Source organism: Tribolium madens, unplaced genomic scaffold, assembly GCF_015345945.1.
Source record: "Tribolium madens isolate multiple individuals breed KSU strain unplaced genomic scaffold, Tmad_KSU_1.1 Scaffold_71;HRSCAF=194;Tcas5.2_LG6, whole genome shotgun sequence".
NCBI classification, from domain to species: Eukaryota; Metazoa; Arthropoda; class Insecta; order Coleoptera; family Tenebrionidae; genus Tribolium; species Tribolium madens.
Window position 1 is genome coordinate 4,584,698 of NW_025401041.1, and position 16,091 is coordinate 4,600,788.

Here is a 16,091-nt window from a genome sequence, read left to right on the forward strand (position 1 = left end):
AAGGTGCGGCAATATATAAGTTAAAGAATTTGATACTTAATACATATATTTGATTTTAAATAACACTATAAATGGGAATGATAAACATTGATTGATAAATCATAGTAAGAATACGTGTGGGTGGGTGTGTGGTTGATAGACTAAATAGCAAGTTTCCGAAAGGTTATATACACTGTACTTTTGCCCGGTACATATTACAATTATGTACATTGTAACAAAAAGCACCCACCTCATAGACATAACAAAAATTACTCATAAAACACTAACATTTACAATGGAAGTTAAATAAAAAAAAGTAGTACGATAATGACCCAACAAAATCAACTTGTACGAACTAGCTAATTAATAAAGCGAATCTAGCGAATTTCACACAATTAACAGTTTCGTTATGTTAGGTTTTTCAACAAATTCAGCTACACTGTACAATTTTACAGTGACTATTAACCGAAAAAAATTCTCTAATTCGTAAAGTTAACGGCTGTTGTTTGAACCAATGGAACTGTTCTCTTTGTATATTACATAACATTAATTTTTAATTTAGTAAACTTTGCGATTAAAATAAAAAAAGATTTTTATTAATAGTAGCGTCATTTGAACCATTTCCTCTTCTAAACTTGTAATTATCATAACGCTGGCTAAAATTCTCCTTATATTACATGCCCGGGTAAGCACCGTACGGCATCTGGGGGGCGTAGCCCGGCTGGGCGTAGGCTTGGGGCGGGACGTACGCCTGAGGCGGAATGCCTGGAAAATTGTGTTGTAAACTTAGTTAAAAAAAATAAAATAAAAATCACTACATACCCATGGCGGGCCCTGCCGTTAGCATTAACTGTGGCTCGTTGATCATCATCGGCTTGTGTGTTTCTTCAGCAGCTTCACTCTGTCTTTGTGCATCCGACTGTTCTAATTTCTCCACTTTTGTGGTCAATTCTCGCGTCACTTGAATCAAATAAGGCATCGCCAAATCCATTATTTTGTGTCTCCAAGCTAGCTCTAATATTACGTCAGGCCTTAACAAATCGTAGCACTAAAAAAACACATTTATATAAAAAAAAAAACAAGAAAATTAGTTAATTACTTGGTAGAGACATGCTGCAAAACAATCGTAGGCCTTTCGTTCCAAAAACCACGCCAGTAGTTCTTCGGCCAATTCTTGATTTTTCGATTCAGCTGTGTATTCCATTGCGTCTCTGAAGAGTCGATCTTTCTTACATAATTCAACACTCTGTTTCCATCTGTTGTTGCCTTTGTATAAATAAGCAGCGATACGTCTGAATTCGGTCAATTCGTGTTTTTCCAATTTTTGGGCCAGGCCGATATTGTCGAAGTTGTCGAAAGCGTCGATTGACGTTCTCAAACCCTGTAAAAAATAATATATTAAAGAACAAGTTTTACAAGGGTTGATTTGGCGCACGAATACCAATTAAGAAAACGAGCCGTAGGCAAGTTTTCTATGGGATGAGTGCGCCAATGTCATTATAAAACGAGTATTTTATGCTATTTTTTCTAATTTGCACCCCCTTTTTTCTTATTTTAATTAAAAAAAATATATTTTTGTCGTCTAGAGGATTTTGTGTTAGTTGGTATCGGTTGGTAACACTCGGCGCCCACCTGATTTTTTGAATCATTTCTGCCGTCTGTCATTAAAAATAAAATTTACAAATTACACAGGGCGACAAAAAATAAGTCATGTCGTGACAACTTGACAAATTATATATCATTTTGTTCGTCTCAGTGAGACAAATCAAATGCACTAAAAAAACATTTAAAAGTCCACACACTTTGAACTAACTATATTTTTTTTTTAATTTAAATGAATTTAAAATACTTTAACTTTAAAATTTTTAGAACAAAAAAATTCTTTATTTGCTTTAATTAGTACGCAAGTACTCTTTGTTTGTTTTAAGTAAACAAACAGTTTTTGTTTATTCTAATTAGAACAAAGAAGGTGCAATTGATCATTTTTAAGCAAAAGAAGAGTCTTAAAACAAATACTTTTATAAAAATGCAATTTTAAGTAAGATTAACATGTATTTCTCCTATATGGCGCAATACCTGAATAGCAAACCTTAACTTCAAAAAATCATATCACAAAAACTATGTGGTATATTGATTTAAAAATTCGGATTCTTACTAATAAAAAGATGATCTACACGATGGTGACAAAGAAATAAAAATTTTCTCGTAGGGTTTTTTTTAGATTACTTCGATTTACTTCGAACTTCTTGAAACACTGTTCGAAGAAAAGTTTGCCAACATTCAATTTCAAGTTTTATAATTATTTCCTAAAGGGCAAGTCCATCCCTTTAGAATGGTCTTTATTTGAAGGAAATCGGCCTAATAGTTATTAAGTAATGATTTTTAAAGTCAAAATATTTTAAATTCATTTAAATTAGAAAAAATATATTTAGTTCAAAGTGTGTGGACTTTTAATTTTTTCTAGGGCATTTGATTTGTCTCACTGAGACGAACAAAATGATATAAAATTTGGCAAGTTGTCACGACATGACTTTTTTTTTTGTCGCCCTGTGTTATTAGTTATTAGTCTTACAACATAATAATAACAAATAAAATTAAAGTACAGTGTTCTTTTATAGATAGCCAAAAAACGACTCCTACTGAGAGACGTAAATAAACGCAAATTAGAAAAACAATATTTTACTTCTTCTCCGGTGATTAAAAAATAAAACAAACCTGGAAATCCTCTTCTTCAATCAGCAACGAATTGAGAGCTTCGTTGATGGCTTTATTATTCAAATTCTGCACCGACCTCAAATACGACTTGACAAGTTGCAAATGTCCCGTCTTTGTGAAAAACGCCACAGCTCTTGTATGATCCATTCTTGGTGCCAACACCAATAACAAATCGTTCAACAACAACGGTTTATAATCCAAATAAAACTGTATCGCTTTGTAATACAATTCAATGTTGGCCACTTTAGTTATGATATCTTTGAAATGTCCTTCACGCCATGCCTCAGTCGGATGTGCCATCATAGCCAAAACGGCATTATCATACTCTTCGTATTTATCATAGAGAAAAACTAATTCGGCCCATAGATGTGCCTGTTCTGCAGCTCGTAACACTTTAGGGATGTTAACACGTGACCAGAACAATTCCAAGTGTTCGCGCATTTTTGCCGGTTTGTATTTCGAATAGAGAATTGCCAATTCGGTGAACATACCCATATGGGCACGTTCAAGACCTAAAGCGGCTTCTAGCAAACCAATAAGTTCTTCGAAATAGCCACGATCTTGGTAGTAGTTGATGAGATCTTGAAGCTCATCAGCATGGACTACAATGTGCATTCCACACATTTGGGCCAAACGGAACTCTTCGGCGTCCACACATGCAAAACAGACCTCCTTCCAAGTGCGCGTGCTGTTGGCCTTGCGTGCACTATCAACGGCCCCCTACAATAATTAAATAACAATATTTTTTACCAAAATTCATAAAATGACAGTGTAAAATGACCCTTAGATAATAACCTCATTTTTAAGTTAATATTTAGACGTTTTAAAAAGTCAAATTTGACGTTAAAGCACGCTTCACAGTGTAAGTGTCAAAAATTTGATGACCAGTAGAACCAAATAATTTTTCATTCAAAAAAGTAGTTTGTACGATATTTTTTTAAGAAAACGACTACAAAAGTAGAAATTTTACAAATTACCAAAAAGAATTCTTGAACATCTATCTAAAAAAATGTAATTATTTTCATTTAAATTTAATTACATAATTTAACGAGTTACAAATTTCCGGCCTTGTATTTATTTATCTCAAAAAAGTGCGAGAAAGTACAAAAAAATAAGACACAAAATCATTCTGTTGACATTAAGTGTAAAACGGCCCTTAGATAATAACCTCATTTTCAATTCAATGTCATTGACTACGTCATTTTGACGTTTTGAAATGTAAATTTGACGTTAAAGCCTGCTTTACAGTAAAAACAAATTAAATTACTAAAAATTTTTTTTGGATATCTTAAATATTTTCTGTTCTGTTGAAATTAAGTGTAAAACAGTCTTTAGATAGTAATCACATTTTCAATTTAATGTACTGCTTTTCCGTAATTTTGACGTTTTAAATGTCAAAATTGATGTTAAGGCCTGCTTTACAGTAAATCTTCAGAAGGTGCCAAAAATTTGATGTCCGGTAGAATTAAACAACTTCCTATTCAATTGTTAAAAAAAAAATGTAACAATTTTTTCAAAACTTTTTTTTCTTATGTATGATACCAATTTAAAAAGTAACAAAATAATAATATTATGAGGGTTTTGTTGTGTTTTGGTTAGTACTCCAGAAATCAATTTAACCTGTCATTTTGACGTTTTAGAGGTTTTCAAATGTCAAAATTTGATATTAAAGTCTTAAATTTTAATAAATGGCAAAAATTTAATGTCCATTTTAGGTACAGGAGAACTAAACATTGTTTGATTGAATGATAAAAAGAAGTTTAAAAATTTTTAAAAAGTGACAATTTTCTTCAAAATTTTGTCTTCATGTTATCATGTATAACATCAATTTAAAAAATATATATATAATATTAGTGTTTTGCTTTCTCGTAAACAGTTATTTATTACAAATTTTGATTTTAATCATTTTTTTCTCAAATATTTAAGAAAAAAATTTCTTGTTTTGTTATAAAATTAATCATTTTAATTATTAATTTGAAAAAATTCAGACAAGACGTTTGAGCGATAATTTTTCTAACGAACCAAAAACACTAATAATAATCAGACTTCTTAAAATAAACAAAAACGATTATACAAGTAGAAATTTTACAAGTGAAATTACCAAAAAAAAATTTTTCTATATTTTCTGTTCTGTTGAAAGTAAGTGTAAAACGGCCTTCAGATAGTAACAACATTTTCAATTTAATGGTCTGCTTTTCCGTAATTTTGACTTTTTGAATGTCAAAATTAATGTTAAGGCTTTACAGTAAATTTTTAGATGTCAAAATTTGATGTTCGGTAGAATTAAACAACTTCTTATTCAATTGTTTAAAAAAAAATAAAAATGTAACAATTTTTTCAAAATTTTGTTTTTGTATGACACCAATTTAAAAAGTAAAAAATTAATAATATTATTAGTGTTTTGTTTTGTGGAAAACAGTTCTTTTCTCGTAAATTAATCGAGTGTTTTTTAATATGTTATTAACATAAAGGCAATTTTTGGTTAATGCTCCAGAAATCAATTTGACCTGTCATTTTGACGTTTTAGAGGTTTTTAAATGTCAAAATTTGATATTAAAGCCTTCTTTACAGTAAATGTCAAAAATTTGATGTCCCACTTTTTTCTGATTCAATTATTGTCAATACCTGAAACTCCTTAAGATGCACCAGAGTGATGGCCAATCTTGCGAAATTCGAGACATTATTATACAGCAATTTTGCAGCATCGTACATTTTATCATCAAAACAACGATCACCGATTTTCTGTATATCGGCATGATTTGGACCACTTATAAACTCTTCTAAATCAGCAAGTCGTCCGGTTTTAGCATACGAATAAATCAATTCTGATTCGATATAACTCTCTCTTGATTTTTTACGCGCCATTTGCAAATAGCGAACCAAATCCTCCCATGAATTATTCTTTGAAGCGGTTTCAACAACAGCCATGTACGCAGATGGATCATCAGCTTTAATATACGAATCGATAGCTTCCTTAACCAAACCTTGATTCAATTGTGCCTTAGCTAATTGACTCCAAACAGCTGGTTCATTGCAACGTTCTGCAAACTCATAAGCACGATCCAAATTATTTACTTGTTCGATTAAAACTTGAATAGCGGAAGTATTAACATCGAATTTTTTGAAAATAGCAAAAGCCTCCTCATAGAGATGATTATTAATCGCGATATTGGCAATATCAGGAGCATCGTAGTTGTCCAAACGATTGATATAATCCATGACACGGGTTGCATCAGCTTTAATCGCAGTCAAAATCAAGAGATTTTGCAAATTTCGATGATCGGAAAAGACCGAACTATCCAAGACGATTTTTTCAAGCAATTCAATCAATTCATTGGGGAGGTCAGCCGTCATGAAGGCTTTAACAGTGACTGAAATATCCTCAGGGTCTTGTGTTTCACTCAGCGCTGTTTGGACCACTTGATCAATCAACTGTCTTCGATAAGGGTTACTTTCTTGTAAGACTTCGGCCCATAATTCAGGATCTCTTCGTCTCACTAAATAACGAGCTTCGGATTTGAATAGCGAATTTTCGTTACAGACTGCGATTAATTCGCGATCGCATTGACCACGTTCATAGGCGACGCAAGCAAGATGGGGGTCGCGTTTCTCGCAGTAGCGACCAACAACGCGTGAATCGTACCATTGGTTCTCTTTGAGGAAACGTTCAGCGTTGTTGTTTGAATCGATGTAGATTTTGGCTAAGGCGTTGTGAGTGGCTGGTTCGACACAACCTTCATGAACACGACTTTCCAGCCAGGGTAGAAGGAGTTTCAAACGGTTGCGTTTTTCCACTTCTTCGACGAGTTCATCGGTGGAGAATTGACCACGCACGACGAGGATTAGGTTTTTGATGATGTCTTCGGCACAGTCGACGTCGAGGAGGCCGCCCACCACGACGGGGAGACGACTGGGATTCACCTGAAGCGAAAAAAAACCACAGTTATTTGGATTTTTTTTGGTGTTTAACAAAAGAGTGCTAAATTTAAAAAAACAAGAAAAGAAAATATGAAATTAAAAGAAATAAATAAGACACAAGAATTACAAATAAAACGAAGTAAGAGTAAACGAATTTTTCTAAATTGTTCTGATTAATAGTTATTTATTCGACGAGTTTGAGTGTAAATCGGACTCTTTATTTGACCGAGTGGATTTTTAAACCACGAGTGTAACGAGTGGTTTACCATCCACGAGGTGGAATAAAGCGTCCGATTTACACTCAAACGAGTGGAATACAACATTTTATTCTTCGAATTAGAGTCAACAAGGCTTAAACTTGCTTTAAATCTGTTAAAAATAATTTGACGTTTTGTATTGAGAAATGCCAAACAGTTGTCAAAACATCCTTACACGAGAGAAAAACCGTAAATTTTGACAGTGTCGAAGAATAAAAATTTTTTTTTTCCATAAACATTCATGAGTTTTTATAAAGAATAAAAAATTCTAAAGCACGAGCAAGGGAGGAAACAAGTGCTTTTATTCCGTAAACACAAAACGATTGAACGATATTTTTTCTAACGAACCAAAAACACTAACAATAATCAGACTTCTTAAAATAAGCAAAAACAACTAAAAAGTAGAAACTTTACAAATTAAATTACCAATTTTTTTTTTGATTTTCTAAAATATTTTCTGTTCTGTTGAAATTAAGTGTAAAACGGCATGTAACCACATGTTCAATTTAATGTCACTGCTTTGACGTTTTGAAATGTCAAAGTTGACGTTAAGGCTTGCTTTACAGTAAATTTTCAGAAGGTCTCAAAAATTTGATGTCCTGTATTAAACATTTTTTATTCAATTGTTATAAAAAAAAAGATTAAAAAACCAAAAATGTATCAATTTTTTGAAAATTTTGTTTTTTCTTATGTATGATACCAATTCAAAAAGTAAAAAAAAAATATTATTAGTGTTTTGCTTTGTGGTAAACAGTTCTTTTCACATAAAATTAAACGAGAATTTTTTAATATGTTATTAACATAAAGGCAATTTTTGGTTAGTACTCCAGAAATCAATTTGATCTGTCATTTTGACGTTTTAGAGGTTTTCGAATGTCAAAATTTGATATTAAAGCCTGTTTTACACTAAATTTTAATAAATGGCAAAAATTTGGTGTTGATTTTCTGTCCAAGAGAACTAAACAATTTTTGATTGAATGATAAAAAAAAAGTAGAAAAAACTAATAAAGGGACAATTTTTTTCAAAATTTTGTCTTTCTATATGTATCATGTATGACACCAATTTAAAAAATAAAAATTAATATCATTAGTGTTTTGCTTTCTCGTAAACAGTTATTTATTACAAATTTTGATTTTAATATTTTTTTTTTCAAATATTTAAGAAAAAAATTCTTGTTTTGTTATAAAATTAATCATTTTAATTATTAATTTGAAAAATTTCAGACAAGACGTTTGAGCGATAATTTTTCTAACGAACCAAAAACACTAATTATAATCAGACTTCTTAAAATAAACAAAAACGACTATAAAAATAGAAATCTTACAATTTAAATTACCAAACTTCTTTATTAAATATCTAAAATATTTTCTGTTCTGTTGAAATTAAATGTAAAACGGCCCTTAGTTAGTAATAATATTTTCAATTTAATGTCACTGCTTTTCCGTAATTTTGACGTGTTGAAATGTCAAAATTGACGTTAAGGCCCGCTTTACAGTAAATTTTCAGAAGGTGTCAAAAATTTTATGTCCCGTAAAATTAAACAACTTTTTATTCAATTGTTATAAAAAAGATTAAAAAACTAAAAATGTATATTTTTTTTCAATTTTTTTTTTCTCATGTATGACACCAATTTAAAAAGTAAAAAATTAATAATATTATTATTGTTTTGCTTTGTGGTAAGCAGTTCCTTTCTCGTAAAATTAATTAATATGTTATTAACATAAAGGCAGACAATTTTTGGTTAGTGCTCCAGAAATCAATTTGACCTGTCATTTTGACGTTTTAGAGGTTTTCAAATGTTAAAATTTGATATTTAAGTCTGCTTTACAGTAAATTTTAATATATGTCAAAAATCATCAAAAAATTTGATGTCCATTTTATGTCCAAAAGAACTAAACAATGTTTGATTGAATGATAAAAAGTTTAAAAAATTAAAAGAACGACAATTTTTTTCAAAATTTTGTCATTGTATGTGACACCTTATTTACAATTAATGTCACTGATGTTCCTTTGTTTTGAAATGTCAAATTTGACGTTAAAGCCTGCTTTATAATAGATTTTCAGAAAGTGTCAAAAATTTGATGTCCGGTAGAACCAAACAATTTTTGATTCAATTCTTGTGAAAAAGGATTTTGTAATATTTTTAGTGCTTTCTGAAATCTCTTTTTAAAGACTTTTGTTAAGTCTTTTATAAATATATCGTTTTTTGTGAAACAAACAATAGAAAATAGAATAGAAAAAACATAAGATAAAAAAGAAATAAACAATGAAGAAGGCTGTCGAACGCAAAAGAATTACAAGAAAATGAAATAGGAGTAAAAAATCACAAATAAAGTAATTTTTCTAAATTCTCCTGATTAAAAAACCGCCAAATATGAATAAAATAAAAACTTGCCTTTTGTACATAGATCTCGATGTACTTTTGCAGAGAATTCCTATAGAGATACAAGACCAAATCGTGCACAAAATCGAATCTATCGCACACAATAATCAAGGGCAATTGATCGGTCAATTTGGCTTCTTTCAGGAAATTCTTGACACTTTCAGGATTATAACAATTCGACTCGCGACAAATCCTCTCCACTTCCTTAATTTGTCCAGTCTTACACGCCGCTTGAATATACTTGAAATGGACATCTGGATCTTGCGAGAAATTCACAATGGAACCAAGAAAATAGAAAAGACCTTCATAACTCTTGAAACTCTCAAACAAATCAATCAACGCTTTCGTTGTAAGTTGTTCGTGATATTTCGTCGCGATTTGGACACAAATCTGAAGGTTTTGTCGTATATTAGCTGTCAGCATGGCTTTGAGACACTCTAAACTATCTTCAACACTCAAAGTCCCAAAGAAATTCACCAACCAATCCATGGGTAGAAGATGGGTGTGTACTACAGCACGCTTGATGTCATACAAATCAGTATAGTGTTCGAGTGCTCGTTGCAAAAGTCCAGCTTTCTCGCAAAGCTGTGCAATATGAGCCCTATCATAATGCGTAAACATGTTATTCCCCAAAATAGCATCGGCCACTTGAGGCGCTGACATTAAGTTCATTTCGAGGAGTCTCGTTTGGAGATGACCTTCGGTCGGTCTATTGTGTTTCAATGCATCAAGGAGGAAAGCTGTACATTGCTGCACCATGTTTTGTTCCATGAAAATATCAACGATTTGATTGATATCAGCAAGAGGTTCTTCATCAGCAACAAGCATGCTTGCGAAAGCGGCTCCTTGATCGGGATTTGTTCGCATTACGGAACGAAGCAAATAAATGTAATCAGGTGTGTAGTTGACTTTCTTTGCATAGAGAACGATTTTTTGGAATTGACCAGTTTCGGCAAAACTTTGAATCACTTTGGCTGGTACATTAGCACGGAGGTAAACCGATAGGGCGAGAGTTGAGTCGGCTTGTTTCACTAAATCGCCCAATTCTTCCGAACACTCGAGTTTGTCTTCTTTTAGCCATTTTTCCAAGAGCTGTTTACGGCCTTGCAACAGGACTGGTTTGCACAGTTCCAACGATTCGTATCTAGAAAAAAAATTAAAAAATAAGTAAGAAAAAATGGTAAACAATCGCTGGCTATTTGTATGTCGCCTTAAACAATTTAAAAGTAAAGGAAAAGCATTTAGAGAAAAAAAAAGACATAAAGAAAAGAAAATTAAATTCAAAATAGTAAGAGAATAAGATGAAAGAACAAAAGAACAAGTATGAAAAATTAAGTAAAAAAAAAACAGTAAGAGAACCAAAAACCGTAAAAAATTAAGAATTTCAAGCAGAAAAAATAATAAAATGAAACAAACAAGCATTGTATTGTATTAATACATTGTTTGTGTAAACAAAAGATTAAAATGAAGTGAAAAATAGAAACAGAAGATTTGAAAAATGGAAGAAGAAAAAGCTAAGAATTTAAAGCAGAAAGGAAAGAAATAAGAAAAAAAACGTGTAAAAGTTAAAGAAAAGCATTCAGAGAAAGAAAAACCATAGAAAAGGATAGAATAACAAAAAAACTTATAAATAAAAGTAAGAGAACCAAAAACCGTAAAAAAAACTATTTCTTCTGAATATAAAAATTATGAAATTTGAGCAGAACAAAATTAAAATGAAACAAACAAGCATTGTATTGTATTAATACATTATTGTTTGTGTAAACAAGGGAGAATAAAGAAGATAAAAAAAAGAAAAACAAAAGATTAAAGTTAAGTAAAAAATAGAAACAGAAGATTTGAAAAATGTAAGAAGAAAAAGCTAACAATTTAAAGCAGAAAGGAAAGAAATAAGAAAGAAACGTACAAAAATTAAGGAAAAGCATTCAGAGAAAGAAAAACATAGAAAAGGATAGTATAACAAAAAACGTATAAATAAAAGTAAGAGAACCAAAAACTGTAAAAAAAACATTTCTTCTGAATAAAAAAATATGAATTTCGAGCAGAACAAAATTAAAATGAAACATAAACCAATAACTCTTCATGTAATTAATAAATTATTGTGTGGTATTAATATATTATTGTTTTAGTTTGTAATTTATTTAAACAGTAGAAGTAGAAGAAAAAAACAGAAAAGAGAAACAGAACAGTTGCACGAAAAATAAGAAAAGGTTTTAAAGAAAAAATTTAACAAAGGAGAATAAAAAAATCTATTAACAATAATAATAATATTAAAAATAAAGGACAAAATTATTAGTAAAAATTAAATTAAAGAAAGCAGAGAAGAATAAGAAAGAGAAATCAAAGAAACAGAGACCAATTGTTCACATGTCATCATAAAATTATTGGATTTTATTATTGGATTTTTTTTAATAAAAAAGTAAAAACAGATTAATAATTTGAGCAAAGAAATAGAGAATATTTACCTATAGACAAAAATTGAAGAAGAAACAAAAAGATACAAGATCTGAAGAAAAAATTAAGAGAACTGAAATGAGAATAGAGAATTTCAAAAAAGAAAAAATAGAAAGAGAAATAGGAGTAGACAGAAGAATAGATTAAAACCCATTAAAAGAAAAAATAATTGAAGAAAAATAATCAAGTTAAGAATAGATATACAGAGATGTTTTCTTAATATTGCTCAAAATTGTAATCACATATTCTACATTGAAAAATAACACCAAAAAAATTAGCGTTTTCAAAGTTTTAAAAACCCTGTAAAATTCAAGTGAATTTAGAGGAATTAATAGATCTTAGTTTTTATCATGAGAATTTATCATCCTATATATCCCCTTTATAGGACTATTTATTTTATTTGTTTAATTTTTCGGAATATTAAGAAAAAAAAATATTAGGAAAACTCTTAACAATTGTCAAATTTAAATTTTTTTTATCTAACTTTTATTATGATATAAATTCTTTTATTGATAACAAAATAACATACAGAAAAGCGTCGATATTATTGACAATTGATAATTTTTGGATGTAAAGACATCTACGTTACCGACATCAGTTCAATTCTTCATTGAAAATTCTTAATTTCCTGTAGTATTATTAATTCTACAATTTTGCAAATATTTATTTACCTGTTGAGCTGCCCCTGATCCAGCAAAATCCCGAAATACTGCAACAAGGGACTATTCTGTCCCGGTTGTGTGGGCACTTGTTGAAACATTTGAATCGTAGCTGGTGTTCTTAGTATACCTTTCGGAGCATTGGCAGCTACTTTAGCCGCTTCAGCATACTGTCCATTAGTGAACAACAATTGAAACTTGTTTACAAACAATTCCTCAGCTCCTGCGAGATTATTTCTCGTTGCAATACGCAACGCCAAATCAGGATTATGCAATACTTGATTCACATATCGAATAATACTGTCTTCATCGACAGAAACAGACAACACTTGACCACGACGATTAACCCCAATAATACCACCAGTAGCTTCATGAGGAGCTGTTACGAAAATTGTCTCACTTGAGATACGATTCATGTAGATACAGATGGCGCTTTCAATGTCATACATATGAATATAGCCGTATTTGGTAATTAAGTAAATGACATCGTATTTTGCTGACACTTGCATGGCGACTGGGAAGTCGTTTTGGGCCTCAGGTGGGAAAAACACATCGACGGTTTTCTTGGGGAATGGTTGGTTACCGGCTGGACTTTGCCCCACCTGTTATTACAAAATGAAGATACAAAAACAAGTTTGTTTGTTTAATTTTTACCTCAATGATGTGAAGTTTGCCACCTTGGACTGTTCTTACAGCGAAACAGAAAAGTGTCGATGGTTCTGGATTACCCTCCAGTTTAAATGTTGCAAATGATGCTGCATGACCTTCGATTGGTTGTGAACATTTACGCTCGACTGAATAGAGTTGCATAGCCCCCACAACACGTGACTGTTGGGCGCTGATTCCCACCAATAGCAGCCAGTTTTGTTTGGGGTCGGTGCGATAGTTGATGATTTGACAGCCGTTCAGGGACGAGTGACTGTAAAAAAAAAAAACAAAAAGTTATCCAATCACAAATTCCCAAACAATTGCCTACCGATCAAACATCTTCACTGGTGTGGAGTCGCCCTCCATGGACCAATGATACACCGAGGTTTCCGTGACCAAAGCCAAGGTGTTTAATGAGATCCACTTCCAAAAGATGACGTCTTCCGACATGGTGTGTGCTTTCATTTTGGACTTCATTTCAATGTTGAAAATCTGCAAGGTTTTTTGGGCTTCCACTCCCGCTTTGCCTTTGAGTGCAATGACTTTGGAAGCGGGGTTCATGATGGCGCTCTCGGCGGTGATGGGGCGTCTGATGGGGTTAGCAGTGTCGCCCATATCAATGATGACCACTTGAGAAGTGTCTCCGACCTTTTCGCGAACACAGATGAACTTGTCGCTTTCCATGGTGAGTGTGGCGAAGGAGATGTTCGCCACATTAATACCGACATTGGTGAGCTGTAATTAATTGGGAATTAGAGATCGATTTTGGAAAATGCGCAGTTTTCGTATCAATTCGGCACAATAACACACGTCTAAAAATAATCGGGGAAAAACGCCTCCATTTTGAGAGAAAAAAATTTCGAAAAAATCGATGCGAGTGAAACATGATGGTGTGCATGAAACCGGGTCATGTTGGCGACGTTTTCCAGTTGGAATGATCGAGGGGCGTATTTTTCCAGCGGTGTATTTTACCTGCAAATGCTCCTGGAACTTTATCGGTAGTAATTGTTGCGTCATGCTGCCGAAACTTTTACAACAGCAAGCACGAAACTAAACTTAAAACACTTTTCAGTCTTTTTCTGAATTTTCTCTGGATTTTTCGCAGAATGACTAATTACAAAGCTACACTGACACTGACAGATAGTCAAACTGCGACACCCAAGATGGCGCCGAGTTGCTTGTAGACGTTGGAACTCTCATTACCTAGAAATCCCATTACTTATAATTACCCCAATTTATAAAAAAAATCAATTATTTAGTCAGAATCACGTAAACCCTATTCTTAACTTTATTACTCACTATCATAGAGCATTTTTGTTGCATCGTGTTTAGCGCGTAATTTTATTCCTAGGCCATATTTTACGCATTTTTGTGACTTAAAATTGATCAAACATTTTTACGATTTATACACCCTCAAAAACTAGACTTCAAGCAATAAATTTCTTTGATTCGCAAGGAAAAATCAAGATAATTTGTAATCGACTCATCTTTGAATCTGAAAACGTGTCATTTTTGAACTAATTGTACAGTTGCGGAATTAAAATTTCGGACAGTATTTTTCTGTCACTACCCTTTATTGTCATCATGACTGACATTTGACAATTAAACTTTTTTTTTCTTCTTAAAATTGTTAATTAAACAATTTGTTTGTCTTATTTATTAATTAAACTAAGTGTAATTAAATCATCGCCTTGATCTGATGCCTACCCGTTATTATGCCACAAATCACTATTTTTGAACGTAAATAAGTCAAAATGACAAACATGACAAGAATAAAAAATGAGTTTATTAATGTAAAGGTTGTATTAGAGTTTACATTATGAAAATGACAATACTGCCCGAAATTTTAATTCCGCAACTGTACATGAAAAGTCAAATAAATTTAATTTTATTAAAATCATTTTTTGATCATGCCATTTTACCTTTCAACTTGTCATTTTATTTGAGGTTTTAGACATACGTTTTCGTATCAAATGACTAGATACAATTGAAGCCACTCCAACTTTCGTGTCAGAAATTTAAAAAAACGTTTTGTTAAAAGGTCTTTATTATAAAACAAAGTTTGATCTTATAATTATAATCATCCCCTCAGTCGAAAAGACCAAAGCCCATGTCATCATCCTCTGAGTCTGACTCTTGCTTCTTCTCTTCTTTTTTGGACTCTGCAAAAACACGTTTATTAAAAATGATTCTTGACAAAATCAATTTGTGATTTGTTTAGCACATCAGATAATAAATTAACAGCACGACTTTCTCAGACGAAAGATGGTGTATTGTGTGTAATCATCACTTTGTTTAATACCAAAATTTCGATTTTTTTAAATGTTACAAACCTTTCTTTTCTTCTGCAGCGGCTGGAGCAGCTGCAGCTGCAGCAGGTGCAGCGGCGGCGCCTCCTACAGGCATCGAACTGAGTTTTTCACGACCTGGGAATAAAAAAAACATGAAAACATGTCAGAGACTTGCAAATTTAACAAATTGGTAAATTATCAGATCCTGATGGTTGAATCACACGGTTTCATGCGAAAGATGGTTGTTAAAAATCATCATTATACTTGATTTAAATGTGTTATAACCGGGAAACTTACCTTGAGTGATAAGGTCATCAATGGACTTGCCATTGAGTTCCCCTAGGACTTTCTTGAGTTTTTCACCATCAACTTCGATACCAACCGAACTGAGGATCTTTTCTATGTCTCCTGAAGCTGGGGACGCTTTTCCGCCAAGGACGGCCAAAAGGTAAGCAGCCACGTAACGCATCTGAAATTGTTTGGGAATGACATAACCTCAAAACTTTAATCGACGAATATTTTACAAATCACGGGCTTTTTCCAATGTTTTTTTATTGAAAATTGAAAAATTACGTTTTTGAATTATTATTTACTTGATATTTTGTCAAAAAACACAATTTGTACTTACTTTTTAAGTCTTGACGACACGAAACGTGTGCTCACTTTGAAAATGAAAAATTGCGAAGAATGCTCGTTGGGAAATGGTGGTGGCGCCACATGCAAAGGCGGACAATTTGAAATTTCTAAATATTTTTAAAGAATGTTGAATAAATTCAGTTTAGCTCA

At 32.0% G+C, this 16,091-nt stretch overlaps 2 protein-coding genes across 2 annotated transcripts; both read right to left on the reverse strand.

Annotated features, from left to right (window-relative positions):
• Positions 1–28: 28 nt before the first annotated feature.
• On the reverse strand, positions 29–14,187 carry LOC123009434 (clathrin heavy chain). Its single transcript, XM_044405747.1, has 10 exons — positions 13,987–14,187; positions 13,343–13,749; positions 13,021–13,285; positions 12,379–12,968; positions 9,266–10,397; positions 5,320–6,615; positions 2,695–3,414; positions 1,079–1,360; positions 802–1,027; positions 29–744 (listed from the first exon to the last, which is right to left on the reverse strand). Exons 1-10 carry the CDS (start codon positions 14,029–14,031, stop codon positions 653–655), a joined length of 5,055 nt encoding a protein of 1,684 aa, XP_044261682.1. The 5' UTR covers positions 14,032–14,187; the 3' UTR covers positions 29–652.
• An 856-nt stretch (positions 14,188–15,043) lies between these two features.
• On the reverse strand, positions 15,044–16,020 carry LOC123008659 (60S acidic ribosomal protein P2). Its single transcript, XM_044404590.1, has 4 exons — positions 15,934–16,020; positions 15,603–15,774; positions 15,348–15,440; positions 15,044–15,176 (listed from the first exon to the last, which is right to left on the reverse strand). The coding sequence occupies exons 2-4, from the start codon at positions 15,772–15,774 to the stop codon at positions 15,103–15,105; spliced, it is 339 nt and encodes a 112-aa protein (XP_044260525.1). The 5' UTR covers positions 15,934–16,020; the 3' UTR covers positions 15,044–15,102.
• Positions 16,021–16,091: the final 71 nt, after the last annotated feature.